The following is a 26,055-nucleotide window of genomic DNA, read 5'->3' as shown; positions in this document are numbered from 1 at the left end:
TGCGCTCGCCACTGGCTCCTAGACCAATGGTCGCCTCGCACGTGATCGAGTGGTCGAATCAGCGCAGGGCTGGAGAGGCTTTGTCTGCGACCAGGGGCTCCCGCCTATCTCCCGCCCCCGAACGCGCGAACGCGCGCCCCGCCCTGCGCGCCTTCCCTCCTGCGCTCGCCGGCCTCTCCTGCCTCTTAGAACCTTCCTGCGGTCGTGGTCGCATCTCGCTGCTGCAGCCTCCGGGGCCACGTTCCATCCTTCAGCCTGAGACCAGCCCAGAAAGAAAAATAATTATCTTTTCTTGCTCGGTACCTATCTTAAAGCCATGAGGGAAATCGTGCACATCCAGGCCGGACAGTGTGGCAACCAGATCGGTGCTAAGGTAAGGATTTTAAAATTTAGTTGAAATATGTGAGCACGAAAAGTCCAGGTTAGTCATGAGTAATGTTACCAGTGGCTTGCATCCTCCATTCGTTAGCTTTGCCCCTCAAAGTTTTGTATCAATATAACCCATATTTGTGGCTAGCATTCTGATGCTGAGAAATTGAGAAATATTTTTCTTGGCACATTTTCGGAAAGCCGTTAAAAGAGACTTAAGTATTTAGGGAACCGGGAGTCTGTGGAACTGTAAAGTACCTATTTAGAGGGGTTTTCTAACGGTTCGAGAACTGGAGAGGAGTGATGCGGAAACGATCCGAGACAAAGCCGAAGCGAGGTTTTCCCCTTTCGCCACCCCCACCCCCACCCCGCCTGGAGGGCCTTAGTGGAGCAGGGCTGGAGGGGGAAGGGGAGAGGTTGGGCGGGCAGCTGCAGAGATCCCTACGACGTGGTCCGGTGCGCGTTACCTCTCAACAAAGGCTTGGAGACCGTTGGGCACTCGCCACCCCCAGCTTGATTTAGCTTCTAGGTAGATGATGGTTCTGTGTGTGGGGGCTACTTTTACTTTTCATTGCCTTTAAGAAATCTTAGGGTGTGACCTCATGGAAAAGTGAGAGGCTTGCGTGTCTATGAGTCTCGGAACGAAGTGCATGTGCGAGAGAGACTATTTAGGAGAGGGAAGCTAGCAAAGAAAAATCTGCAGCCATGGTTTTTTTTTTTTTTTCTTTTGCGCGCAATTACAATGAAGCGGGGGAGGGGTGGGGAGGAGGAAGTGCGGCCGCTAAATTGTAGCCGAAGGGTGGGACCCTCCGGGGGCGGGGCTACCGCCCCTGGCGCGCAGGGACAATGCAGCCTTAGCCGGCGGGGGCGTACTGGCCCCGCCCCTCGTGCCAGGCCCCGCCCACGCTACTCCCGCCTTTGTGGGCTGCTGGAAGACCGGCCCGCCACCGCAGTCACGTGGAACGCGTGAGGGGTGGGCGACTGCAGTGGCCGCACCTTTCTCCCCCAACCATCTTTTGTGCTGGCCTAGAGGGGCGGTGCCCATCCTGAAGCGCTTGGCTGGGTGCTGGTCAAATGGGCGGGTGGCTGTCCAGTCCGTCCATATGAATGCTCGCAACCCTCAGCCCCTTGAACTTAATCCTAGCCACAAATGCGGTGATTTTTCCCTGGTGGAGGTTCGGCAGGCAGATAACGGAATTGCAGTTTCTGCACCTCAGCTTCGTTTGAGCATGTCTAGAATTGAAATGCGGGCGGGCAGTCATCCCTTAGGACTTGAGCCATTGACGGCTCATTGCACTTCCCTGTGCAGTTCTGGGAGGTGATAAGCGATGAACACGGCATCGACCCCACCGGTACCTACCACGGAGACAGCGACCTGCAACTGGACCGAATCTCCGTCTACTACAATGAAGCCACGGGTAAGGGCGAAAATACCGCTCCTTTTCGCTGTTAACACATTTCCCGGGTCTTTTTAAACCCTACGCTATCGAGATAGGGTCTGATTTTGCAGTCTGGAACTTACAAAGATCGGGCTACCTCCCAAGGGCAGGACGTAAAGGCGGCATCTCCATGCCCTGATTTCCTACATTAAGTAACTGTTAAACCCTTTGCATGAAGAATCTCTCTTTTTCCATTAGATACCCAACATAAGGGGCCAGAGATGAGCTCTACTGCCGCCAGGTGGCAGTTCTTGGAATGACAAGTTTAGTGGTTTGTGGCATTTCCCACCCAAAATTGGTCTTCACTACAGAGGGCTCTCAAACGTCTACTTGAATCTCTTTAGGTGGCAAGTATGTCCCTCGAGCTATCTTGGTGGATCTAGAACCCGGGACCATGGACTCCGTTCGATCAGGTCCTTTTGGCCAGATCTTCAGGCCAGACAACTTTGTTTTTGGTGAGTTACATAAAATTTATTTTCATATACCAAGGGGGATTATTCCAAAAGTTGGAAGATTAGTGAGATTCATGTATGTCTCTTCTCTGTCTTAGTGACTAAGCTTTTAATTTTCTTCATGTCCACATTCCAGGTCAGTCTGGGGCAGGCAACAACTGGGCTAAGGGTCACTACACAGAGGGAGCTGAGCTGGTCGACTCTGTTCTGGATGTGGTGCGGAAGGAGGCGGAGAGCTGCGACTGCCTGCAGGGCTTTCAGCTGACCCACTCTCTGGGTGGAGGCACGGGCTCTGGCATGGGCACCCTGCTCATCAGCAAGATCCGAGAAGAGTACCCCGACCGTATCATGAATACCTTCAGCGTGGTGCCTTCGCCCAAAGTGTCCGACACCGTGGTCGAGCCCTACAACGCCACCCTCTCCGTCCACCAGCTGGTCGAGAACACCGATGAGACCTACTGCATCGACAACGAGGCCCTCTACGACATCTGCTTCCGTACCCTCAAGCTCACCACGCCAACCTACGGAGACCTGAACCACCTCGTCTCCGCCACCATGAGCGGTGTCACCACCTGCCTCCGCTTCCCAGGCCAGCTCAATGCTGACCTCCGAAAGTTGGCTGTCAACATGGTGCCCTTCCCACGTCTCCACTTCTTCATGCCCGGCTTTGCCCCGCTCACCAGCCGTGGAAGCCAGCAGTACCGGGCCCTCACTGTGCCTGAACTTACCCAGCAGGTCTTCGATGCCAAGAATATGATGGCTGCCTGCGACCCCCGCCACGGCCGATACCTCACCGTCGCAGCTGTCTTCCGCGGGCGGATGTCCATGAAGGAGGTAGATGAGCAAATGCTCAACGTGCAGAATAAGAATAGCAGCTACTTTGTGGAATGGATCCCCAACAATGTCAAGACGGCGGTCTGTGACATCCCACCCCGCGGCCTCAAGATGGCCGTCACCTTCATCGGAAACAGCACGGCCATCCAGGAGCTCTTCAAGCGCATCTCGGAGCAGTTCACGGCCATGTTCCGCCGGAAGGCCTTCCTCCACTGGTACACAGGTGAGGGCATGGACGAGATGGAGTTCACCGAAGCCGAGAGCAACATGAATGACCTCGTCTCTGAGTACCAGCAGTACCAGGATGCCACTGCGGAAGAGGAGGAGGATTTCGGGGAGGAGGCAGAAGAAGAGGCCTAAGGCAGAGAGCCCCGCATCACCTCAGGCTGCTTAGTTCCCTCAGCTTCTGTCGGCTGCCCGTGTTTCTCCTTCAGAGTTTTCTTTCTGCTGCCTCTGTCCTGTTTTGTTTTCGTTTTTTTCATTGGGGCGGGGGGGGGGTGAACGGTGCCTGGCACACAGTAGGCGCTCAATAAATATTTGTTTGTGGAATGTCTCCTTTCTCTTTCCACTCTGACAAACCTACACTTTGCCATTCTGAGTGTTGCCCTGCTTCCTGTGGTACCCATTTCTCATGACTGTCAATGTATCCATTATATCCCCAGGAGCCTGAGTTCTGCTCCAGAGTCTGCCTAGAACAAGTCTGTTACTAAAGACCCAGATAGTGGCCACCATCCTAAAGCTAAGGAGATCAGGAAGGGAAGAAGGGTGCCAGGTAGAGGTCACTGGGAAGAGGGGCGGGATTTTCCAGTCAAGGCCATTTCCACAGGGGAATCCACTGAGGCTTCTTCAATAGACAGGCTTTTCTCTGCCTCATCTCTCAGCCTCAGGGGAAGGATTAACAGTATTATCTCCATTTATAACCTCCAGCTGTCCTGAGCCAAATCTGCCATTGGAGGTGTCTTCCCTGTATTCTTTCTCTAAGGTGGGAGTGGAACAGAGCCTTGGTCTCTGGCTGTCCAGAAACCGCCCCATCCATTTGACCTCCAAACCTGGAAAGGTGTGTTGCCACCGGGGTGTCTGTCTCTGCTTCTGCCGTTTTCTTCCTGGTTTGGTCCTACCCTTTTTTGTGTTGAACTTGGCTGCTTTTTTTTCATATTGAAAAGATGACATTGCCCCCAGAGCCAACAAATAAATGGGAGTTGGAAAAAAGGTGTGAGCTGTGGTCATTCAGGGTTAGACAAGTCATGGTCGAGGCCTTGGGGCCCAGCGCATAAAGGTGTCCTGCGACTTCATTTTATCTCATTCTTGGTAAGCAAAGTATCCCATCCTATCAGACAGTGCCCTACGCTCTACCACTGACCTACTGTGCCCAGGCTACCCCTAACTAGGTGATTGGGTCTGCCTTTGCATGCCCAGCAGTTTGCTGAAAGCTGCTAGCTCTCTAGGGGAGGGAGAGGACAACTATTAAAGTGAAGTTAGGCAAACCTCAAATGCCAACATTCAGCAGAGGGTTGTGGGGTGCAGAGCTGCTTGGACCATATTGATGCCTGTGAATTGACTCCCATGTTCCATTTTCAAACTTCTGGCCCATTCCAGATCCCTCTGGGGCTAGTCCCCCCTAGGTTTCTCTGTAGCCTTGCCTGTCCTGGAACTCTAGATCGGGTTGGCTCTGCCTCCCAGCATCAGGCATTAAGAAGTGTGCCACCACCACCACCACCACTAGGTTTTAACCTGTGATTCCTTTACCTCTGGTCAGAAAGTCATAGGTGGTCAGGGGCTTTGTCTGCAGGCTGGAGCTACCACAATGCTGGTTGTATCAGGTAGCATGATGGGCTTTGATTTAATGTCTAAAGCTGAGTGTTTGTTTTAGGGTTACAGATGAAGACTATGTCATGTACTCTGGTATCTGCTGTGGTGCCCCAGATGGTGTCTTCTTGATGCCCAGTGTGCCCCCACAGCCCACTTCCAGTGAGTTAGGTTCTTGTTGGGTAGTTCAGGCTGATATGGAATTTGTGATTCTCCTGCTGCAAACTATCAGTACTTGGTTTATTTAACAAGGTGTTGGTGAAGAAGCCTCCAAACAGGTTCACACAGTCTAGTTTAATCAGGAAGTTAAATAGTTGGGATGGGCTTAAGTGGGATCTGTAAAATCTGGGCACTGGCAATGGGCTGAGAAGGGAGCAGGCCCCTCCAAGGCAAGGCACAGACTTTGGCAAGGAGATACGGTGCACTTCTGCCAGGAGGCATGCTCAGGGCCAGGAGAGGCACATGCAGTGACCACTGCAGCTGATGGCTCACGCTGTCCGCAAAGGCTTGTGATTCACCTAGAGGAAAAAAGGCACTCGTGGGACTAGGCACCTGCTCTCCCCAGCAACCACTTGGAAGGATGGGTTCAAGAGGGCACTGAAAGGCCAACAATCTTGTTAGGTGAGGTGGCATGTACTCAGATCTCTGAGTGTAAGGCCGGTCTGGTCTATAAAGCAAGTTTCAGGCATCAATGTAGTCATGGAGATCTGTCACTGAAGGTCAGAGGGACCAGAGCTTTGCATACTCTCCATAGCAAGGAGCCTAGCTCAGGCTTCAAGGATGGTCCAACAAACCCAGCTTGGTGAAGGTTGCTTTTATTTTTAAGATGGTTTTAGCCAGGCGGTGGTAGCGCACACCTTTAATCTCAGCACTCGGAAGAGAGACAGGTGAATCTCTTGAGTTCAAGGATAGGCTCCAAAGCTACACAGTGAAACCTTAATTCAGAAAATAAAACAAGACAGGGTCTTGCCTGGCAGTGGTGGTGCCTGCCTTTTTTTTTTTTTTTTTTTTTTTTTTTTTGGTTTTTTTCGAGACAGGGTTTCTCTGGGTGCCTGCCTTTATTCCCAGCACTCAGGAGGCAGAGGTAGGTGGATCTCTGAGTCTGAAGCCAGCTTGGTCTACAGAGTGAGTTCCAGAATAGCCTCCCAAACAGGGTCACACTAAGTGGCCCCAGATGGCCTCAAACGCACAGATCAGCCTGCTTCTGCCCCTGTGTGCAGAGATTAGAAGTTTATACTGCACCCAACTACACATTTTTGTGGCACACATAACATTGCCCTAGGCACTCTGGAGGCAATCTCCCCAATGCCCCGGCAAGTGGGCTGTGACTTACATCATTCTGACCTTTGCCATAACCCACAGGTGGGTAAACTCAAGGAAAGCAATGACTGCCATGAAATGAGCTATCACCAGGCAGCAGCCAATTCTCTGCTCTCCTGTGGTGCCCAGGCAGTCTGGCTGAAGTTTTGCTTCCCAGCTGGGGGGGGGGGTCACACTATTTAACATGCTGGAGGGAGTTCTCTTGTACGTGCACTTGTGTGTGGAAGGCGAAGGATAACCACAGCTGCTGTTCCTCAAGCACTGTTCACAAATTTGTTTTCAGGGTCTCAATGGCCTGGAACTTGCCAAGCAAGAACCTGACATGGTGGGTTCTGGGAATCGAACCTAGGTCCTCAGCAGGGTGACTTGGGCACCAAGGAAGCACCGTCTGTGATTTCCTGGGCTCCTGGATGCCCATCAAGCACTTAGCCTACTGTATCACATGACACACACACACAAACGGCATCCACCCTCACCTGGGAGATGCTGACGCCCGTGAGTCTCTCCACACTCTCTGGCAAGCGGCTTAGGATGTCCAGGACTTCCCCAGTCACTTTGGCTGCCCCCATTGTTCCACTTCCACTAGATACCAGCGTGATCTTATTGGCTGAGGTCAGGGGACCACTGATCTCTTCTGCCACCTGGTGAGTACAGATAGCTCAGACCACACCGCCCATCAAACTCGCCCAACTACTGACCGGAATTCCTCACTCTGGTCACTGGCTTACAGTTGGCACCCCTAGTCACCTACTTCACCTCACCCCTCTCCCAGAGTCCCACCCGCCCCCAGACCTGGGGCAGCTTCTCTAGGAGCATGTCCAGCTGGGCAGCCTCCTGGTACATCTGGAAGGCTTCTGCCTTCTTAGCCATTTGCTCAGCCTCGGCACGGGCGCGCGCCGCTATGGCAAAGGCCTCCGCTTCCCCACGCATCTGTAGAGGGTACAGGGTATTTGAGACTGACAACACTCTTTAAGAATATGAAATTCCGAGGCCAATGAGTTGACTCAGAGGGTAAAGTGCTTGTCGGCAAGGCCAACAACGTAAATTAAAATCCCCAGGACTCACATGTATGGAAGAAGAGATCTGGTACATGCACCATCCTGTCCTCCGTATTAAACAGCAAAAATATAGACAGCTGGGTGCAATTGAGCATGCCTTTAATCCCAGAACTTGGGAGGAAGAGGAGGGCGGATCTGTGTGAATTTGAACCCAGTCTGCTGTTTTACACAGTGAGACAGTCTCAAAAACCCAAAACAAGCAAAAAGGAATAAGAAACCCTGACCAAGCCCTTCCCTGTGCCAAACAGGAGCCATGCCCCAACTCACCCTCACAGACTCAGCTTCGGCCTCTGCCTGCATGATCAGTTGGGCCCTGGGGACAGAAGGGAAGTGGGCTCATTGCAGGACACCTTGCCTGCCTGAGTGTCAAGGGGCCAGGAGGGGCGCGGGGAAATGGGCGTTACTTCTCTGCTTCCGCCAGGCGTTCAAGCCGGTAGCGCTCAGCCTCCGCAGGCTTGCGCACGCGGGCCTCCAGCTCCTTCTCTCGCCGGGCGATCTCCTGCTCCTGCACTGCCACCTGCTGGGCGCGCTCCACCACCTGCACCTGCACCCGCTGCTCCTCGATCTGCTGCTTGGTCTTGGCCACCTAGAGGGCAAGGGGCACTCTAGACAGGGCTGGGGAGCAGATGCCCTCCCACTCTCTCAGATGCCCTAACACCCCACCCTTCCCCTCCCCCCCCACACCGAGCCAGGCAGAAAAGCCAGCATGAAAAAGGCCCATGAAGTCACTTCCTGGTCTGCTCAGCCAACTGGGTATTGGGATCCATTTCAGGGACAGAATTAAGAGCAGGTAAAGGCCTTAGCATTAGAATGGGCAAGGCTGTAAGGTTGTGACCAGGTACCGGTCCCTCCCAGGTCTTCCACTTGGGTGACTCTCTAGAGTACACTGAGTCACCTCCACAGTCCTGTGCACACTTCCCTCTGCAGCGATTCTTAGGGGAAGCTCAATGGTCATTACCGCCTTTTCCACCCTGCCAGCAGGTACTTTTCCCCCATCTTTTGCACACAAAATAAATTCAAAAGAAGAGTAGATAGGGAAAAAGTGGCTCCCCCCTCCCTCTTGCCTCAAACTGCTTGGTTCCCTTCCTAGCAGCAACTGCTGTGACCAGCTTCCACAAATTGTATGTGTATGTTCATATTTCTCTTTTTTTTTTCCTCATTATTATTTTTATAGTTCTTCAAGACAGAGTTTCTCTGTGTTGCCCTTGCTGTCCTGGAACTCAGTCTGTAGACCATGTTGGCCTTGAACTCAGAGATTCCCCTGCCCCTGCCTCCCACGTGCTGGTGCTGGGATTAAAGGTGTGCTTGACTACCACAGGACTGCAGTGAACCTTTAGCCCCAGCTGTTGTGGAGTAGAATATCTGTTTAACTGTGTAAAGATGTGTCACGTTTGTTTATGCTGCGTTTGTTTAACTGTATAAAGATGTGTTGCTGTTTCAGCTTGCCTGCCCAGGGTATCTGTCTAATAAAAAGCTGAAAATAGCTAGGAAAGGAAGGATACGCAGGTCAGGCGGGCAGAGAGAAGAGGGGTGCAGCCAGTCAGGCATGGAGGCAGCAGGAAAAGTGGAACAGACTGTATGTAAATGAGGTAAACGAGACTGGGGCGACACGGAGAGGAACAGAAATGGGTTAATCTAACTTTAACACAAAAACAGAAAACTAGCTAGAAACAGGCTTAAGCTATCGAGCATTCATAATTAATAATAAGTCTACATGTCATGATCTGGGGGCTGGCAGCCCAAGAAAGCTGGCTACACACAGCATTTTTGGAGGCAGAGGCAGGAGGATCTTTGTGAGTTCAAGGAGCAACCTAGTCTACATCCTTTATCAGCCAATCAATGCTTAATTTTAAGTGTTTTTGTTTAAAAGATACCCTCTAGACAGGTGGGTGGCGCACGCCTCTAATCCCAGCACTTGGGAGGCAGAGGTGGAGCCGTGAGTTCCAGGACAGTCAGGGTTACACAAAGAAATCATGTCTTGAAAACCCAAAAGATACCTTCTAAACTAGGCATGGTGGTACACGCCTGTAATCCCTGCAGTAAAGAGGCTGAAATAGGGAGCTGGAGAGGTAGCTCAGAAGTTAATAGCAGTGGCTGCTCATCCATCCAGAGGTCCTGAGTTCAGTTCCCAGCAACCACACGGTGGCGCACAACCATCTATAGGGGATCTGGTGTCCTCTTCTACATAAATTTGTACATGCAGAATAGAGCATCATCTACATAACACAAATCTAAGAAAAAAGGAAGAGGCTGAAACAGGAGGCTTGCTGCAAGTTTGAACCTGGTTTGGGTTACAGTGTGAGACATGGTGGTGCACAATTTTAATCCTAGCCCTCAGTTGAGGGTAGAGGCAGGTGAGTTTGAGGCCAGTCAGTGGTCTATATAGTCAGTTCCAGACCAGACAGAAATATAGTGAGTCCCCGTCTTGAAGAACAAAAGAACAATAATAAAGATGCCTTCTATAAACACACAGAGCTGATGCATTCCTGTGCAACAGTAGCCAACTGTACTCTAATTCTTGTCTGAACAAAGGTAACTCAGCACACACTTCCTCTATAAGGCACGTCCCCGCGTCCACGGCGCTTTGGCACTACCCGAGTGTTGTTTCGCTGTGAGCGTGTGAGTGTTACCCCCTCAGTCCCAAGAGTCACTTGAAACAACAAGATTACTAACAAAAAGCACAAAAATGAGAAATGGTGTTGATGATACCAGGTGAAATCGTTTGAGGCCCGCGAGCTGACACAAGGCAGCATGTTCTAGTTTGAGCTCATCGGCAGATGGCTTCAGGAACTAGAATTCCTCCGCATCCCGTGCCTGCCCTGCTTTACACGAATGCTACAAGCACGGATTGGGGGTCACCCTCTAATCCCAGCGAGCAGGCAGATTCGCAACTGTGCAACCCATGAATGACAGGGACTGGCTATTCCTCTTGTAATACAAAGGGCTACCCATAGAGCACTTTCTACTATTCAAGGCCCACGTCTGCTTCCTTCTTCACCCTCTTCTTTACTAAGTTTTGGGGTACCCTCCGCAAGTGAGAGAAAACTTCTCTTCTTCTGAACAGGTGCAGACTCCTAACACACAGCTTGGTGAACAGAGCACAGGGTGGCTCATCACTCTGACTTCTACCTGCAGCCAGGTGCCCTCACGGACAGGCACAGGCTAGCCCAAACATGGTGACCCTCTTGATCAACCAGATTTATGGCTTTTCTTTCTTTCGTTTTTTTTTTTTTTAAGATTTTATTTATTATGTATACAATACAGTGTTCTGCCTCCATGTATGCCTGCATGCCAGAAGAGGGCGCCAGATCTCATTATAGATGGTTGTGAGCCACCATGTGGTTGCTGGGAATTGAACTCAGGACCTCTGGAAGAACAGTCAGCGTCCTTAACCTCTGAGCCATCTCTCCAGCCCTCTTTTGTTTGTTTTTTTGAGACAGGGTATATCTGTGTAGCCCTGGCTGTCATGGAACTCATTCTGTAGACCAGGCTGGCCTCAAACTCACAGAGATCCGCCTGCCTCTGCCTCCTGAGTGCTGGGATTAAAGGAGCGTGCCACCACCGCCCGGCTCTTTTTTGGGAGGTTTTCAGCTGAATGCTCTATTCTACATGTGTGTGCAGATACACATGCATGTACAGGTGTGCGTGTACATGTGTGTTTGGGAGGCCAGAGGACATTCCTCTCCAGGCACCATCTACCTTTATTCTGAGACAACTGGCCTGAGGTTCAACAATTTATGCTAGCCCAGCTGACCGGTGATCCCCCAAGATCTACCTGTCCCTGCCTCCCCGGCATGGGGAGTGTGGGGATCACATGTGTGGCCACTGAGCATGTCTGTCAACTGAGCTTCCTCTCCAGCCTCTGCCTGAGACTTCTGTCACTGATCACACGGGGAAGATGGGTCAAAACTGATCCAAGTCTCTCCCAGTCCAGACGGAAGAGAGGAGAAGGGAGAAGGGTTACTGGGCAGCCCAGACTCGCCTAGCTTGGTCCACTTACCTGTAGCTGATAGGCCAGGTCAGCCTGTGCTCGGCGGGTGTTGACCTCGATGTCATAGGTGGCCTTCTTCAGCTCATAGTCTCTCTGTGCCTTGGCCATCTCTATTTCACTAAGACACTGGGCAGACACCTTCTCCTGCTTGGCCTTAGCCTCCTAGGTCAGATTAACAAGGAAGGCCAAAGGGTAAGGGCCTGCTCTCCTCCAGATGTCTCTACTGTCACCCCCAATGACCCAGCTGGACCCTCCAAACCCCCTTGTGCCCTTGTCCACTGGGTGTCTAACAAGCCAGCGGAGACCAAGCAGCCCCCATCTCCCTCACCCGTATCCCGGCATCTCTTTTGGCCTCTGCTTCCCCAATCCGAGCATCCTTCTGGACTTGCGCTGTACGAGCCTTCCCCAAAGAGTGCAAGTAGTCCTGTGGGGGAATGAAACCAGGGTCTCGGGAGGGCTTGAGAGAGGGGGTCGAAGCTTCTGTCTGCTCTGTGGTGCAGGGGCCTGGGTCAGTGCTTTACCACTAAATTTGTTCTTTGCTTTCCCAGACAGGGTCTATTACGTAGCTCTGGCTGTCTGGCCTGGAACTCACGATGCAGCCCAGATGACCTATGGATCCCTCCTGCCTTAGTCCCCACAACCTACCCCCAGGGATGGGATGACGAGCTCCAGCCACCAAGCCTGCCTCAACTGTAGATTTTCACCTGGTCATCATGAATGTCCTTCAAGGTGTAGCTAACCACGCTGATGCCCATGTTGACCAGGTCTGAGGAGGCCACTTTGAAAACTTGCTCTGAGAATTTCTGTCTGTCCTTATAGATCTCCTAGAGAGAATAGTGAGGAGGAGGAGGAGGAGGAGGAAGAGGAGGAGGAGGTAAGATTCATCATCTGTCACTGACAAGCTGGTCCTCAGGTGCCACTCTGCCTGGCATCCCACCCAGGTATTTCCTGTCCCCCAGTCCCACCTCCACAGTCATGTGGGCCATGATAGCCCTCTGGTGGCCCTCCAGCGTCTCCAGGGCAATGTGGGCAATCTCGGCCTCTGTCTTCCCCAGGAACATCTGGCAGGCGGCTGCCAACATCTCCTTGTTCTGGCCCTGGATTTTCACCTGCAGCCACAGTAGAGAGAGGAGGAAGAGGTGGGTGCCTTGGGAGCGGCTGGAGGAGGTGAGAGCAGCAGAAAGGCAGATTAGAGAAGTCCGTGGTCAGAGGTACTCAGTGGCCAGGGAAAGGTGGGTGTGGACTTTGGGAGGAAGGCTCTGACAGCCTCACCTGGGCAATGCCCGTGACTGAGATGGGGACCCCATGGCGGGTATAGACCTTCTCACTCTTGACATTGAGGGTCAGTGTGTTGAGAGAGATCCTGGGGGAAAGGAGAGACAGTAAGGGAAAGAGCAGAGAGGAAAATCTGTTGCCTCCCGGGGTTCTGTGACTACCTACCTTTGGATTTGTTGGATGCAGGGCAAGACAAAAACTCGGCCCCCAGCCACCATGACTGGGGGGCTCCTGCAGAACCCTGTAAGGTGAGGGCATAATGTGGCCGTGGCAGAGCCAAAAAGACTACAGGGTGAGGGTGATGGGTGGAACACACTCAAGGGAGAATCTGGGAACTGAGGGACAGCATTCCAAGAGCATTCTTGGAAAATAGAGGCTGGGAATCACGGTGGTTTGCGCCCACCGTGGCCAGAAGGTTGGGGCTGGTAAGGAGAGGAGGAGGGCTTAGGGGTGGAGTGGGTGTCACGGGCTGGGACAAGACTTACCGGAGACCACCATGGCCTCATTTGGGCCACAAGTGAAAAACATGATTGAAGCTGCGGCTGGGGGATGGAGAGAAAGTCTTTGCAGAGGGGAAGGGGCCTTGTGGCACCTCCTCCTCCCTCTATCAGAGCACGCTCTGCCTGTGCCACCGCCCAGACCCTTAAGCGCCCCACGACAGTCCTAAGATCCCCAGGGACTACTTCCTTGTGTCTGCTGATTCTCACGGCCTTTCTCTCCTGCGCCCCCTAGCCCCTCCATCCCACAAAGCTCTCCCGCGCCCAGGAGTCTGCAGACCGTTCCGCATTCTCCCCTCTACTCGGCCGCCCGTGGCTCCGCCTCCCCTCCCCACTCACCTTCCGCTACGCGGGTAGCAACCTTACTGGGGGGTCTTGGGAAGCGCGCGCGGAGGCGCCCAGAGCCTTAGAATGAGGCAGGGGCAGCTCTGGCACCCAGTTAACTGGAAGCTGCGCTGGCGCCCCCAACCCGACCGCACCCTGTTGCTGCAGCAGACGCGACCCCGCCCCCGACCAACCCCTCGGTCCGCCCCTTTCCCAGCAGGCCCCGCTCGGGCCCGCAGCACTCCGGCTCTCGGCTGCACCCGGCCGCCTGGCGCTCCCCTCAGCACACCCCCTCCCGGAAGGAAGCCCCGCCCCCACGAGGCCACGCCCTCCATGTCAGGTTGTTGGGTACCCGCCGTCCACCGTGAGTAAGCAGGTTGCCACACTACCGGCTAACCGGGAAAACCGCAGACCCAGCAATGTATGACAGCATCCGGTGACCGGATATAGGTCTGGAACTCCAAGAAAAAGAGCTCGGGCCCCAAGAAGGGGTGCGGACCAGGGACCTAGTCACATCCTCCCGCCACCTCCTTTTTTAATTTTTTTATTTTTTGTCTTTTTAATTTTTGGTCGCTTGGAAAAAAAAACACTTGGAGAACTGCTAATAATAACCGGCAATCAAGTTTATTCATGTTCACAGAACATACTAGGCGACCCCCGACATCCGCCCTCTGACTATCCATGGACCCAAGACTCCCGCAGCCGCCCCTGAGAAGCAACCAGGGAGACATCAAAGGCCACAGACCGGATTCCCAAGGGTCTGCCGAAAGCCTTACAACAGACTACAGAGTTGGGGTGCTGGAAGACGGAGTGTTACCCCTAAACCTACGACCTACCACCAAGTCTAATCCCCAGGTGCTCCCTCCCGCCACTCTGTCTCACTGACCCTATAACTCATTAATAAATAATCCAGACATCTGTGTTACAGCAAGGGGGCATATCTCGCACCCCTGCATAAATTAGAATAAATATTACATACACCCCCTCCTTCATCTAGGAGGATATACATAAATACATAAATATTCATTAAGACACTGGGAAGGCCTCTGTCCTTCTCCAGTAGGCCTAGCAGGGACGCACGGTGCCTCGGGCTCCCCAAGCACTGGCATCTCGCTGTAGTGTTCTGATCTGGCGTTGCCTTATAAGTCCCAGTTTGGGATACGCTCTGGCGCACCAGGTACGCCTGGTGCCTCTTTCGTTTTTTCGGACTGAGTGTGACCGGTCGCATTTAGAAGGCCGCTGGGTGTTGCTGAAGAAAAGCTTTGAGGTCCAGAGCGTAGTCCGAGGACTCGGAGGTCAGATTGAAGGGCTCGAAGAAGGGCGGCGCAGTGATGGGCGCAGAGATGGGTTCAGGTGACGCGGCACCGGTAGCATCCTCTGCGGCCAGGGTCTGCGATACACCTTCTTCAGCCATCAAGATCTGGCAGAAGACGATGGTGAGGAGGAGAAAGAGGACCCTCTTGGCAATGTTGGGTTCCTCGGTTGGCAACTGGCGCCGGACCTGGGAAGGGATAAAAGGGAAAAGTCAGACCGAGGTCTCCGCGTCTAGTTGTTCCCGGTAAGTACCACAGCGACGTGAGCCCCTGCTGCCCACTCCGGCGATACTCACCACTCGAGGGTAGAGCACCCTTCGGCTGCGTTTTCGGTGTCCGCGGGAAGTGTTCAGACGCGTGGCGGACGCTACCGCCGGCTCCGGGAGAGGGTCGAAGGTGAAAATCTCGGGACCGGAGCCCCGCCGGAGTTCCGAGCTGGTGGAGGGAGCGGGAGCCGGGGCCCGCAGGCCAGTCATGGTGTGGAGATGGTTGCGCGAGTGGCACATAGTTTCAGTGCTATGCAGAGAGTGAGGAAGAATGCAGATCTCCAGCGAGGCGGTGCTAGTTATATAGTCAAAGAAGGGGCCGGTCCCACGGAACTCCGCCCTTCTCAGCTGGGGAGCAGTTGGCTGCGAAGGGCTGGAAATTCCGTGGAGGAAGCAAAAAGTGTAGGTGGAGCCTTGACTGCCTACTCCTTAGGTGCCCCGGTGCACGTTTTTGCCCCGAAGTAGTGAATGCGGGTGGGTGCAATCGCTGGAAGTAAGCACATGTCCGGACATGCGGTGTCTAGAGGGGGCTCTCAGACGTGGAGTTCAGCCACCATCGTTAGAGACGCCCCGCAAGATCAAGGGACCACAGAAAACACATCCACGTACTTGGAAGTATGCGTAGAAAAATTGCACAAACTTCCAAGAAGACTAAGAACACACTAAAACCCACAGACCCAGCTTTGCTTGCCTAGGCATATGTGAGAACGCAGACACACATCACATGCATTTCACAAGCACACAAGGACTGCTAGTGACAACCCGGTGAAGTTATTCAAAGAGGGGTAGAGCGGGGACAAGAAGTCAGCAGCCTCTGTTGGATGGGTGGGTCACAAAATGAGCCGTAAAATGAAGAGCTTTCAAAAATTGTGAGACATCGTGCCACGTGTCGCAGGCAGCAGCATTCAAGAACCCACAGGAATTCTCTGCTGCTTTGGAGACCTCTCTCTTCCTGGACACAGAAGTCAACATTTCGGGGGACCCGGAACAGTTTGAGTAAAGGTGTTGTGGAAGTCACCCAGCACAATATGAAACTGTGACCCTCTTCCCTGCGGCTTGCCAAGGAGGGTATCTTGAACCCAGGAGTTTGGGACCAGTCTAGGGAACGTAGCAAGATCAGTTTCAAAACAAAAAACCAAAGAAGGGGTTGGAGAGTTGGCCCAGTGGTTAAGAGCACTTGCTGCTCTTGCGGTGGTCCTGGGATCAGTTCCCAGAACTCAAAGGGCAGCTCACAACCATTCCCCGGGGATCTGGTGCCCTTTCCTGGACTCTGTAGGCACCAGGCATGCATGCAGTGCACAGACAGACAGACAAAATACTCATATACATAAAATAAAAGTGAAATATGTTTTAAAATGAAACCAAACAACCCCCCCCCCCCAAAAAAAAAGCCAGGTGAGATGGCTCAGAGGGTGAAGGTGATTGATGCTAGGTCTGATGACCCGAATTTGACCCCTGGGATCCACATGGTAGAAGACAAGTGGTTCTTAGAAAGCCACCCTCTGACTTCCACACGTGGTCTACATATGCCCACGCATACACACATCTGAATAAATAATCAAATTACATACAAATATATATGTGCTGTTGAACGCTCCGAGGTTAGCGTTGCAGGAGGGAAGCAAGCCAGATACAGCTGTCACTTTGCTCTGGGCTTACAAGGTGGCCATGACCAGAACTCTTCTGAGGGTCCCAAGAAGACTATCAAAGGGGACCCTGAGGAGCTGGTGTTCACCTCTGACTAATCAGTCAGGAAGACTTCAGGCAAGAGTGACCTTTGAGATGACCCAATAGGTGGTATATGACACATTCAGATGGGAAGAGGCGACTGTGGAAAAAAAAAAAAAACGGAGCTGGAAAAGTACAGGAATCAGGAAAGCAATGTCACAGTAAGTTTCCTGGGAAGTGCTAATGGCGGGTGAGGAACTAGACAGAGAGGAGCACTCACAGGGCAGACCCCAGACTGTGGAGCACAATCCAGGAGAAGAGCAATCTAAGCTGGGAACTGACTGGGGTGGGGACTAAGGGGCCATGAGCTACTGGAGGGGCTCAGGTGGAAGGTAACAGCAGCCCAAAACAAGACCGGAAGACACATTGCTGGCATGAAATCACCAGATTTGGGTGATTTGGGTAATAAGTTGGCGTATCGTCGGAGGAAGAACACGTAGGGGCCTTAAAATGGAACTGGCTCCAGGGTGAGCCTGGCCCAGAACGTTATCTCGTTTTGAGCCCAGTGAGTACATGTGAATCCCATCATTCGGTCAGAAGCTGTGCTACACATGCTTGTCCTTCATAGAACCCTTGTGGAGCCAAAGGAGCGAGAAGAGTGTGCTGGAAGCCCTGGAACTGGGTATCAGCCGTCTGTTATGGGTGTTGGGAGCCAAACTGCAGCCTTCCGCAAGAGCGAGAAGTGCTCCTACCTCCTGAGCCTTCTCTCTAGCCCTCAATAATCTTACTAAATAAAGATGAAAATACAGAGCTATAAGGGTACACATAATATTCTCAGACTGGCTAGGGCCTCCAGGCTTCTGGAACATGAATACATTCCTTTAAACTTCCCAGAGAAACAGTGTCTTAGGAAAAGCTGGGGAGCTTCTGCTCTTGCTGAGGATTCAGCTTTGACCAGCATGTGCGTGGTGGCTCACGACCACCTTAACTCCAGTTCCGGGGGCTCTAATAGTGTCTGTGATCTCCTCTGGAACCAGAGATGCACGTGGGTGCGCAGACACACACGAGGGCAAGGCACACACATAAAAAACAAATTTATTTATTTTTAAGATTTATTTATTGTGTATAGTGTTCTGCCTGCACATATGTCTGCAGGCCAGAAGAGGGCACCTGATCTCATTACAGATGGTTGCGAGCCACCATGTGGTTGCTGGGAATTGAACTCAGGACCTCTGGAAGAACAGTCAGAGCTCTTAACTGCTGAGCCATCCCTCCAGCCCAAAACAAATAAATTTAATTAATTTTTTTTTTTTGAGTGTGTGTGTTTGTTTTTCAAGACAGGGTTTCTCTGTAGCTTTGGAGCCTGTCCTGGAACTCTCTTTGTAGAGTAGGCTGGCCTTGAACTCACAGAGATCCGATTGTCTTGTCTCTGCCTCCAGAGTGCTGGGATTAAAGGCTGTGCCACCACTGCCTGGCTAATTAAAACTTTTTTTTTAAAAGGAAAAGCTGAAATTTTTTTTTAAAACTTAAAAACAAAACCCAAAAAACTGGAAACTGAAAATGGGGCCTCCTGTCTGCTAGGCTAATGCCTTACCACTGAGCTGTATTCAACCTAGAAGTTTTCTATTTATTTATTTATTTATTTATTTGCTTGACTTTTTTTTTTTTTTTTGGGGTTTTTTTTTTTTTCTTTTTTTTTTTTTTGGTTTTTTTCGAGACAGGGTTTCTCTGTGGTTTTGGAGCCTGTCCTGGAACTAGCTCTTGTAGACCAGGCTGGTCTCGAACTCACAGAGATCCGCCTGCCTCTGCCTCCCGAGTGCTGGAATTAAAGACGTGCGCCACCACCGTCCGGCTTTATTTGACTTTTCAAGACAGGGTTTCTCTGTGTAGTCCTGGCTAACCTGAAACTAGCTCTATAGACCAGGCTGGCCTTGAACTCACAGAGCTCTACATGCCTGTCTCCCGAGTGCTGGGATTAAAGCCATACACTGCCATGGCTTCCAACTCAACCTGGAAGTTTTAAACATTATTATTGCATTTATTTGGGGGTGGATGGGTCACAGGACAACTTTCCTTCCACCATGCGGGCTTCACTGGGCTGAGCTCAGGCCTCCAGGCTTGGTAGTGAGTACCTTTTCCTCCCGAGCCATCTGGTCAGCCCTAGAACTGCATTTACACCAAACAGGAAACACACGGGCATTTTTTTTTCAACCAAGGATGCTTAGGAAAGCATATAAGCCTCACACTTGTGCTATAAGTAGAGGTTTCACTGCTGTGTATGTGACTGTTTCCTGGGATTAGTATCCCTGTCTAAACGCGGGGGACCGCTCCCACATCACATACACCTCTTCCTGTAGGGGAAACAAATAACCCTCCTTCTCATATCTGCCTTGCCTGTCGGCCAGTGTCCCCAGGTTTGCACCTGAGCGGAGGCTACTGCCCACCTGCCCACACTCTCCTCTTGGGTAGCTCACACATGGGGAGGATGAGAGGAAACTGTTTGGTGGGGAAGAGGGGGAGCCCCCCAGGTTAGGAATGCTTCACTTGTTTGTGATGGAAAATTTCTTCAGGGCTTGTCAGGGAGGGGAAAGAAAAGAGACCTCGGGTTCAGGTTTCAACACAAACTCCCACATCTGGAATTCTGGCTCCAGCTGGGCCTAGTTAGTTTTACCGTCCTCCCCAAACAGGGACATTTCTTGTGGCCGAGCAGCACGGGATGGCGAGATGACCCAGAGAACCCAGCTTGTTGCTGTTCCTTCTCCCCCAGTCTCATCCCATTCTCCAGAGTCTCTGGAGACTCTGGGCTCTGCCACCCAGGAAGCTGGGAAAGGTGGAGAGTTGAGTCATTAAATCAAGGAGGGGGCGTGGGAGTGGGGGCTGGGGGGAGTTAAAGCCAGGAAGTACCAGAGGCTGAGAGCATCAGCTGGGCCAGTGCCCAGTGTTCTCGTCCTAGAGACGCAGGCCTCTGGCTTCCCTTCCTTTATTTCCTCCCTCTGACCTGGGGTCTTGTCTCCTACCAGCACCCCCTTCTCAGCCTCTTGTTTTACTTCACAAACCAACAAAAGTAGTTGGAAATTTTTTTTTTTTTTTTTTTGGTTTTTCGAGACAGGGTTTCTCTGTGGCTTTGGAGCCTGTCCTGGAACTAGCTCTGTAGACCAGGCTGGTCTCGAACTCACAGAGATCCGCCTGCCTCTGCCTCCCAAGTGCTGGGATTAAAGGCGTGCGCCACCATCGCCCGGCTGGAAAAAATTTTTATATCTTGGTTTACGTCTTTAATAATTCTTTTGGTGCTGGAGATTGAACCTAGAACTTGTTGAATGCTCACCCTGTACTCCATCTCTGAACTACACCCCAAGGCTGGGGCTGGGTCTAATCTCATCTTCAGGAGTGGGCAAGTCACACACACTCTTCACCTCCATGCGGTTCCCCTGGTATCCTCAGTAGCTGGCCTGGTGTCTCGATGGGGTTAATACAAAGTTTTAGCTTTGAAAAACAAAAAAAACCCCACTTGTTTCGTGTGTATGGATGTTTGGCCTGTATGTGGGTCTATACACCATGTGCAGTGCCCTTGGGGGCAGAAGGCAGTGCCGATCCCCTGGGATTAGAATTACGGAAGGTTGTGAGCTTCTGTGTGGGTGTTTTGGTTTTTTTTTTTTTTTTTTTTTTTTTTGGTTTTTTCGAGCCAGGGTTTCTCTGTGGTTTTGGAGCCTGTCCTGGAACTAGCTCTTGTAGACCAGGCTGGTCTCGAACTCACAGAGATCCGCCTGCCTCTGCCTCCCTAGTGCTGGGATTAAAGGCGTGCGCCACCACCGCCCGGCTGTGTGGGTGTTTTGGATCTGATGAGGGTCCTTCGGAAGAATAGCTAGAGCTCATACGTACGGAGCCATTGCTCCAGCCCTGAACACATGGTTTTAGGTCTGTCTCTTCTAAACTTCATTCCCGTGTTTGTTCAGGTTTATCCCTCCAGAACCTTGCTTGTGCTTCCTCTTCCAAGCAGAAGTTGGAGTCTACTTAGCCTTGGCTCAGGTTCATCTGCCCCTCCCTGCCCCCTGCCTGCCCCTACCTTCTCCTTCACTAGGACTAGGCCAGGGTTGCGTCCCACCTGGAGTGCCACAATGTGGCTTTCCATAGCCTAATGGCAACCCAGGGACCTGGGAAATGGCTGCAGACAGAAGAGGGGAACAGTAGACCTTTGAAAGTGTGTGCTTCTGAGATAGAGAAGCAGGACAGAGAGATGCAGCCAGAGATTTGGGGGCTGAGAAGGAGAGCCAAAGGCTCCTACTCGCACGGCATGTAGATATGTTGCTGACCGAGACAAGTTTGAGGCGGAAAGCAAGGGAGGCAAAAGGAACATATTACAAGCTAGTGGCACTGAGGAAATCCGGTTCTGTTATTTGTTAACCATGCCATGCTAGGCCGGTTACTCTTTGAAAACCTGTTTCCTCAATTAGCAAGTGGGTGGACTGGTCTTTCAGTTAGGCAGAGATTAAATGCTTGGTGCACAAGTTATCATCACGTTACAAGATATGTCTCATGCTTTCTCTCACATTTGCTATCGGGATCATAAAACCTAAAAAAGAAAATGAAAGAAGAAACAGGGATTCACTGAGAGAAAAGAGCCAGTGGGAAGACGAGGAGGAGGACGGTGAATCTGAGCAAAGCATACGATACAGACAATGCCGTAATAAAACAAAATCCTTCCCTCTAGACAATGAATGCACACTATTAAAAATAACCAAGGCGCTGGCTCAGTGGTCACGTACATTTGCTGCTCTTCCAGAAGTCTCTAGCACCCATAACCAGCAACTCACACCAGCCTACTCCAGCTCGACACCCAGTGGCCTCTTCTGATCCTAGGGGGCACCTGCATTCATCATGTGTATACACCCCAATAGCCACACATACAGCCACAGAATTTAAAATGAATCTCAGAAAAAATGAATTGAGTACGCCGGCACATGCCTTTAATGCTAGGTGGTCTCTGTGAGTTGGAATCAACCTATTGACATAGCAAGTTCCTGGACATCCAAGTCAACATGGACAGACCCTGACTAAAAAGCAAAAAATAAAAAGGACAGAGGAAGTAGGCTAGTGACCCTATTCACCCCCCAAAGAAAGAGCCAAAAATAATAAATAAACTTGGGTAGCAGCCATTGTTGTGAGTCTGGGGGCAGGAGCTTTTGGGAGCAAAGATGGGCACTGTAAGCTGGCTCCAGCCGGAAAGCAGCCTAACTCGGTAAGATTCTAGGAGACACAATCTGCAGTTCCTTCTCCCTTCCCTTCGCTGTCTATCTCAGGCAGTTTTTGTGGTTCTTTGTTTATCACCGAGAAAGGAGGCTTCTGCATTCCTGCTTCTCGCTCAGCCAATGCAAGCGATTTTACACGCTCACCCTTGCTCCCGGCTGGCCTACGCTCACACACAGTCCAGCAGGAACAATTCTGGCCAGAAGCGTACACTCCCTGACAGGAGTAGAGCACAGCGTGTGTCTTAGGCAGTTAATAAATGACCCCTGAAGCAGACTGTTAGCTTCGACCAGGCCCTGGCAATTTCCTATGACGTAAAAGCAAAGCAAGTGTGTCTGGAGCACCCGGTGTGCCTGGAGCATCAGGCAGGCTGCAGCAGTAAATGGACCACCTGCTCCATGATGCAGCTCTACCTGGCCCAGCCCAGCTCTGTCCAGCTGCATCACAGGTGAGCCGGAGTCTACGGAGATCAAACTCTCTACACCCCTGTTCTCGCACCACAGCAGCCTTCCCATACCAGCTTTCAGGACCCAGGTTTTCTCTTTGACTCTCAGTTTTTTCTTGCTAGATTATAATTCTTTTGTTTGTTTGTTTGCTTAGTTTGGTTCGTTTTTTTCAAGACAGGGTTTCTCTGCAGCTTTAGATCCTGTCCTAGAACTCACTCTGTAGACCAGGCTGGCCTCGAACTCACAGAGATCTGCCTGTCTCTGCCTCCCGAGTGCTGGGATTAAAGGCGTGCGCCACCACAGTCCGGCACCAGATTATTATTCTACAAAGGTTGACTTGTCCATTTTGTTGACTGCTGTTTCCAATTTTCCTGTTCCCAGGAATAGTGGGAACATGGTGGAAGGGGAGGACCAACTCCCACAGATGGTCTTCTGATTTCCACTCACATACTGTGGCAGGAATGTTTACACACACACGTTCACACGAGTTTAAAAAAAAAAGACAGGGACTAGTGTAGACCAAGTTGACCTTGAACTCTGACAGGGCTGAGGATGACCTTGAACTGATTGACCCTCCAGCCTCTACCTTCTGAATGCTGGGGTTACACCATGCCCAGTTTATGGGGTACTGGACTTTGAACTCAGGGCCTTCTGTATGCTAGGCCAGCACTCTACCAACTACTCTAAAAGGCCCCACACAGCTCTCTGACACAGATCTTGCTTTGTAGCTCAGCTTGGCTTCTAGTTCTTCTTGATCTTAGCCAAAAGGCCAAAGAGTGATAGCGATGCCCCTCACTGTACACCTCACCTCCCTGCCTATGCCTCCTGAGTGTTCCTCACTCTGCTTAACTGAAATTTTAAAGCCTCCCCCCCCCCCCGGGGGTAGGGTGGGATTCAACCCAGTGCCTTACACATGCTAGGCCAGCACCTTACCCAGTGAGCCACACGGCAGCCCCCTAGATCTGGGCGTCAACAGAGACTGACTGGAAAGAGCTAGAGACCGAATCATGTGGGAGTCGGTCTGCTGCTCCCTTCACTACTCCCACAACAGCCATTGGAGAGGGGGCTGAACCTAGGGCCTCCCGCGCTACTCTCCCGCTGAGCCACAGCTTCCCCCACCCCCCGCACACCTTTTTGAGACAAGATCAAAATATAATCCCCGGGGAAAGGTACAACGAATAAAGTCGTCTCTTGCCTTTTCTGGCACCCTGCATTTACTGACGACTGATCTCTACAGTCGAAGGCCTTTCACCGAAGGCCCGCCAGCCGCCAGCCGAGGTCTATTTCCGAAGCCCCATGATTCAGCAGCATCTTTCACAGATCCCCGAAAGTCAGACGTGCCTCCCTCCCCCTTTCACAACAACCGCCAAAGGCCCTTTTCTTTAAAAGTTCGAAGGGAATGTCCCCTCCCAGGGAGGCCTGGGGCCAGAGGTGGTGCTCTGTGGAGGGCTGGCCAGATGCCACCGGGGATCGCGTGTTAGGACCGGCTTGATCTGCTGCCAAGGGTGAGCCCTGCCGTGGTTTTCTGGGAAAAGTAGATGCCATGTGACTCAGAACCAAGTTAGGGAAAAAACAACCTCACTAAATCCCTGGCACCGTGCCGCCCCAGTATGGCTTTGGCTGTGACCTCATGAAAGAGGAAGCTGGGCCGGGCAGACTGGATGTAGCTTTGCTTCCCCTTCGGGTTTTCTCTCCCCGCCTCACAGTTTCCCTAGAGTGTCTGGGCCTGAAGCTGCCGTCATCCTGGCTCCCGAGCCGACTTTCCCTGCCTCACCCAGCACGGTGGGTGGGTGGCTCACAAGGGGAACGTGGCGGACAGCATGCTTTCTTCTCTTGGTCAGCGCTGAACTCCTTCCCTGGATGGTGCCTGCCCATTTAGAGTTGCTCCTGTCTGCTGAATCTCAAGATGAACCCCAGAATATAGGAGTGGTTGTATAGCTACATTCCGCAGTTCAGAAAAGAAAACAGGGACTCCCACATTCCCGCGCAGTTGAGCCACACTTCACTTAAAGCTGCTGAATCTCAGCTTGAGACCAACTTATCTAATGATGTTGGCATTCAGAACTATTCACTACCAGAAATGAGGACAGTGATGGGCCACAAAGAACCTTCCTAAATCCAGGTGTGTGTGTAGTGTGTGTGTGTGTGTGTGTGTGTGTAGTGAGCTTGAAGTCTACGAGGCTACACAAGACCCTGACTCAAAAGACAAAAGCTAAGTGTAGAGATGTGTGTCTGTAATCACCTGGCCGGCTGAGGCAGGAAGCTCATTCTGAGTTCTAGGCCAGTCTGATTTAAGTATAGAACCTTAGGCCACTCAGGATGACATAGCAAGACATTGTTTCAAAAAAACAAACAAACAAAACAACAACAACAACAACAAAAAACCAAACTAATGACAGAAGAAATGCCTCAGTGCCCAAAGGTACTTTGCCTCCAAGCCTGAAAAACCTGATTTCGTCCAGGTCCCACATGATGGAAGGAGAGAATCAGTTCTTAGAGTTTCCTCCTCCTTCCCTCTTTCTCGTGCATGCACCTATACACAGCACACTAAATACATAAATGCACTGTAATGATAATTTTTAAGAAACCATTGAGCCATCGAGATGGCTCGGAGGGTGAAAGAGCTTGCTGCCAATCCTGCCAGGGCCCACACTGTAGAAGGAGACAACTGACTCCCGCAAACTGAATAATTGGATATTTTTTAATTTTCTCTTGGGATACTTTTTGTCCTAAAAGCTTTAAGAAAAGATTTACTTATTTTATGTGTCTGAGTGTTTTCCAGCCATATGCATGTCTGGTACCCACACAGGTCAAAAGGATGATTAGATCCTCTGGAACTGGAGTTACAGGTGGTTGTGGGGTGCCTAGATTGCGGAGCCATCTCTTTAGACCTAATTTATTCTTTAAGAGTTTTTTTTTTTTTTTGGTTTTTCAAGACAGGGTTTCTCTGTGGCTTTGGAGCCTGTCCTGGAACTAGCTCTTGTAGACCAGGCTGGTCTCGAACTCACAGAGATCTGCCTGCTTCTGCCGCCCGAGTGCTGGGATTAAAGGCGTGAGCCACCACCGCCCGGCTCTTTAAGAGATTTACTGGTGTGTGTGTGTATAAATGTTTCACCTGCAGTATGTAAATATACCTTATGCATGCCTAGTGCTCATGGATGCTAGAAGAAGGTGTTGGATTCCCTGGAACTGGAGTTACAGAAGGTTGTGATCCACAGATACTACTCTCTCTCTCTCTCTCTCTCTCTCTCTCTCTCTGGGGGGTGGGGGTGGAGTTGAGACATGGTTTCTCGGTGTAGTCCTGGCTATCCTAGAACTAGCTCTTGTAAACCAAGCTGGCCTCGAACTCACAGAGATCCACCTGCCTTTGCCTCCTGAGTGCTGGAATTAAAGGTGTGCACCACCATCACCCAGCTGTTACTCTCCTTATTATTTATTTATTTATTTGATTTTTTTTTGAGACAGGGTTTCTCTGTAGCTTTGGAGCCTGTCCTGGAACTCGCTCTGTAGACCAGGCTGGCCTCGAACTCACAAAGATCTACCTGTTTCTACATCACAAGTATTGGGATTAAAGGCGTATGCCACCACCACCCGGCCTACTCTCTTTTTGCAGAAAAAGATGTTAAATACATCTAATGTGTATCTTATGTGTGAGTACCTATATGTATGTACATCATGTGCTTAGTGAGCGGAGGTCAGAAAAGGGCGCTGGATTCCCTGGAACTGAAGTAACAAGTGTTTGTGAGCTGACCT

General features: G+C 51.4%; 3 protein-coding genes across 4 annotated transcripts; 1 reads left to right on the top strand and 2 right to left on the bottom strand.

Moving 5' to 3' along the window:
* Window positions 1-146: 146 nt before the first annotated feature.
* On the top strand, window positions 147-4,318 carry Tubb (tubulin beta class I). The gene is made up of 4 exons (XM_057794612.1): window positions 147-373; window positions 1,679-1,787; window positions 2,153-2,263; window positions 2,397-4,318. The coding sequence occupies exons 1-4, from the start codon at window positions 317-319 to the stop codon at window positions 3,452-3,454; spliced, it is 1,335 nt and encodes a 444-aa protein (XP_057650595.1). The 5' UTR covers window positions 147-316; the 3' UTR covers window positions 3,455-4,318.
* Window positions 4,319-5,179: 861 nt separating this feature from the next.
* Flot1 (flotillin 1) lies at window positions 5,180-13,547 on the bottom strand. 2 transcript variants are annotated; one of them, XM_057794613.1, is made up of 13 exons: window positions 13,381-13,547; window positions 13,030-13,086; window positions 12,710-12,785; window positions 12,542-12,632; window positions 12,235-12,378; window positions 11,974-12,093; window positions 11,598-11,693; window positions 11,279-11,431; window positions 7,683-7,864; window positions 7,546-7,591; window positions 7,013-7,150; window positions 6,697-6,861; window positions 5,180-5,418 (listed from the first exon to the last, which is right to left on the bottom strand). In XM_057794613.1, the coding sequence occupies exons 2-13, from the start codon at window positions 13,070-13,072 to the stop codon at window positions 5,389-5,391; spliced, it is 1,284 nt and encodes a 427-aa protein (XP_057650596.1). In that variant the 5' UTR covers window positions 13,073-13,086; window positions 13,381-13,547; the 3' UTR covers window positions 5,180-5,388. The 2 variants fall into 2 exon arrangements, with proteins under 2 accessions (XP_057650596.1, XP_057650597.1); XM_057794614.1 differs by lacking the exon at window positions 13,381-13,547 and having other exon boundaries at window positions 12,706-12,785; window positions 13,030-13,050.
* A 426-nt stretch (window positions 13,548-13,973) lies between these two features.
* Ier3 (immediate early response 3) lies at window positions 13,974-15,202 on the bottom strand. The gene is made up of 2 exons (XM_057794625.1): window positions 14,975-15,202; window positions 13,974-14,866 (listed from the first exon to the last, which is right to left on the bottom strand). The coding sequence occupies exons 1-2, from the start codon at window positions 15,182-15,184 to the stop codon at window positions 14,594-14,596; spliced, it is 483 nt and encodes a 160-aa protein (XP_057650608.1). The 5' UTR covers window positions 15,185-15,202; the 3' UTR covers window positions 13,974-14,593.
* Between the last annotated feature and the right edge of the window lie 10,853 nt (window positions 15,203-26,055).

This window comes from Chionomys nivalis, chromosome 19, assembly GCF_950005125.1.
Source record: "Chionomys nivalis chromosome 19, mChiNiv1.1, whole genome shotgun sequence".
Classification (NCBI taxonomy): domain Eukaryota; kingdom Metazoa; phylum Chordata; class Mammalia; order Rodentia; family Cricetidae; genus Chionomys; species Chionomys nivalis.
The sequence above is the reverse complement of the archived record's forward strand: the minus strand, read 5'-3'. Positions and strand labels throughout refer to the sequence as shown.

What these genes read in the sequence shown, in the direction of transcription:
- Tubb (XM_057794612.1), top strand. Translation starts at nt 317, where the DNA reads ATGAGGGAAATCGTGCACATCCAGGCCGGACAGTGTGGCAACCAGATC. An exon ending in CTACTACAATGAAGCCACGG is followed by an intron (nt 1,788 to 2,152) that starts GTAAGGGCGAAA and finishes GAATCTCTTTAG; the next exon opens with GTGGCAAGTATGTCCCTCGA. An exon ending in GCCAGACAACTTTGTTTTTG is followed by an intron (nt 2,264 to 2,396) that starts GTGAGTTACATA and finishes TCCACATTCCAG; the next exon opens with GTCAGTCTGGGGCAGGCAAC.
- Flot1 (XM_057794613.1), bottom strand. Translation starts at nt 13,072, where the DNA reads ATGTTTTTCACTTGTGGCCCAAATGAGGCCATGGTGGTCTCCG. An exon ending in TGAGGCCATGGTGGTCTCCG is followed by an intron (nt 12,786 to 13,029) that starts GTAAGTCTTGTC and finishes CTCACCTTACAG; the next exon opens with GGTTCTGCAGGAGCCCCCCA. An exon ending in AAAGAGATGCCGGGATACGG is followed by an intron (nt 11,432 to 11,597) that starts GTGAGGGAGATG and finishes AATCTGACCTAG; the next exon opens with GAGGCTAAGGCCAAGCAGGA.
- Ier3 (XM_057794625.1), bottom strand. Translation starts at nt 15,184, where the DNA reads ATGTGCCACTCGCGCAACCATCTCCACACCATGACTGGCCTGCGGGCC. An exon ending in GGGTGCTCTACCCTCGAGTG is followed by an intron (nt 14,867 to 14,974) that starts GTGAGTATCGCC and finishes ATCCCTTCCCAG; the next exon opens with GTCCGGCGCCAGTTGCCAAC.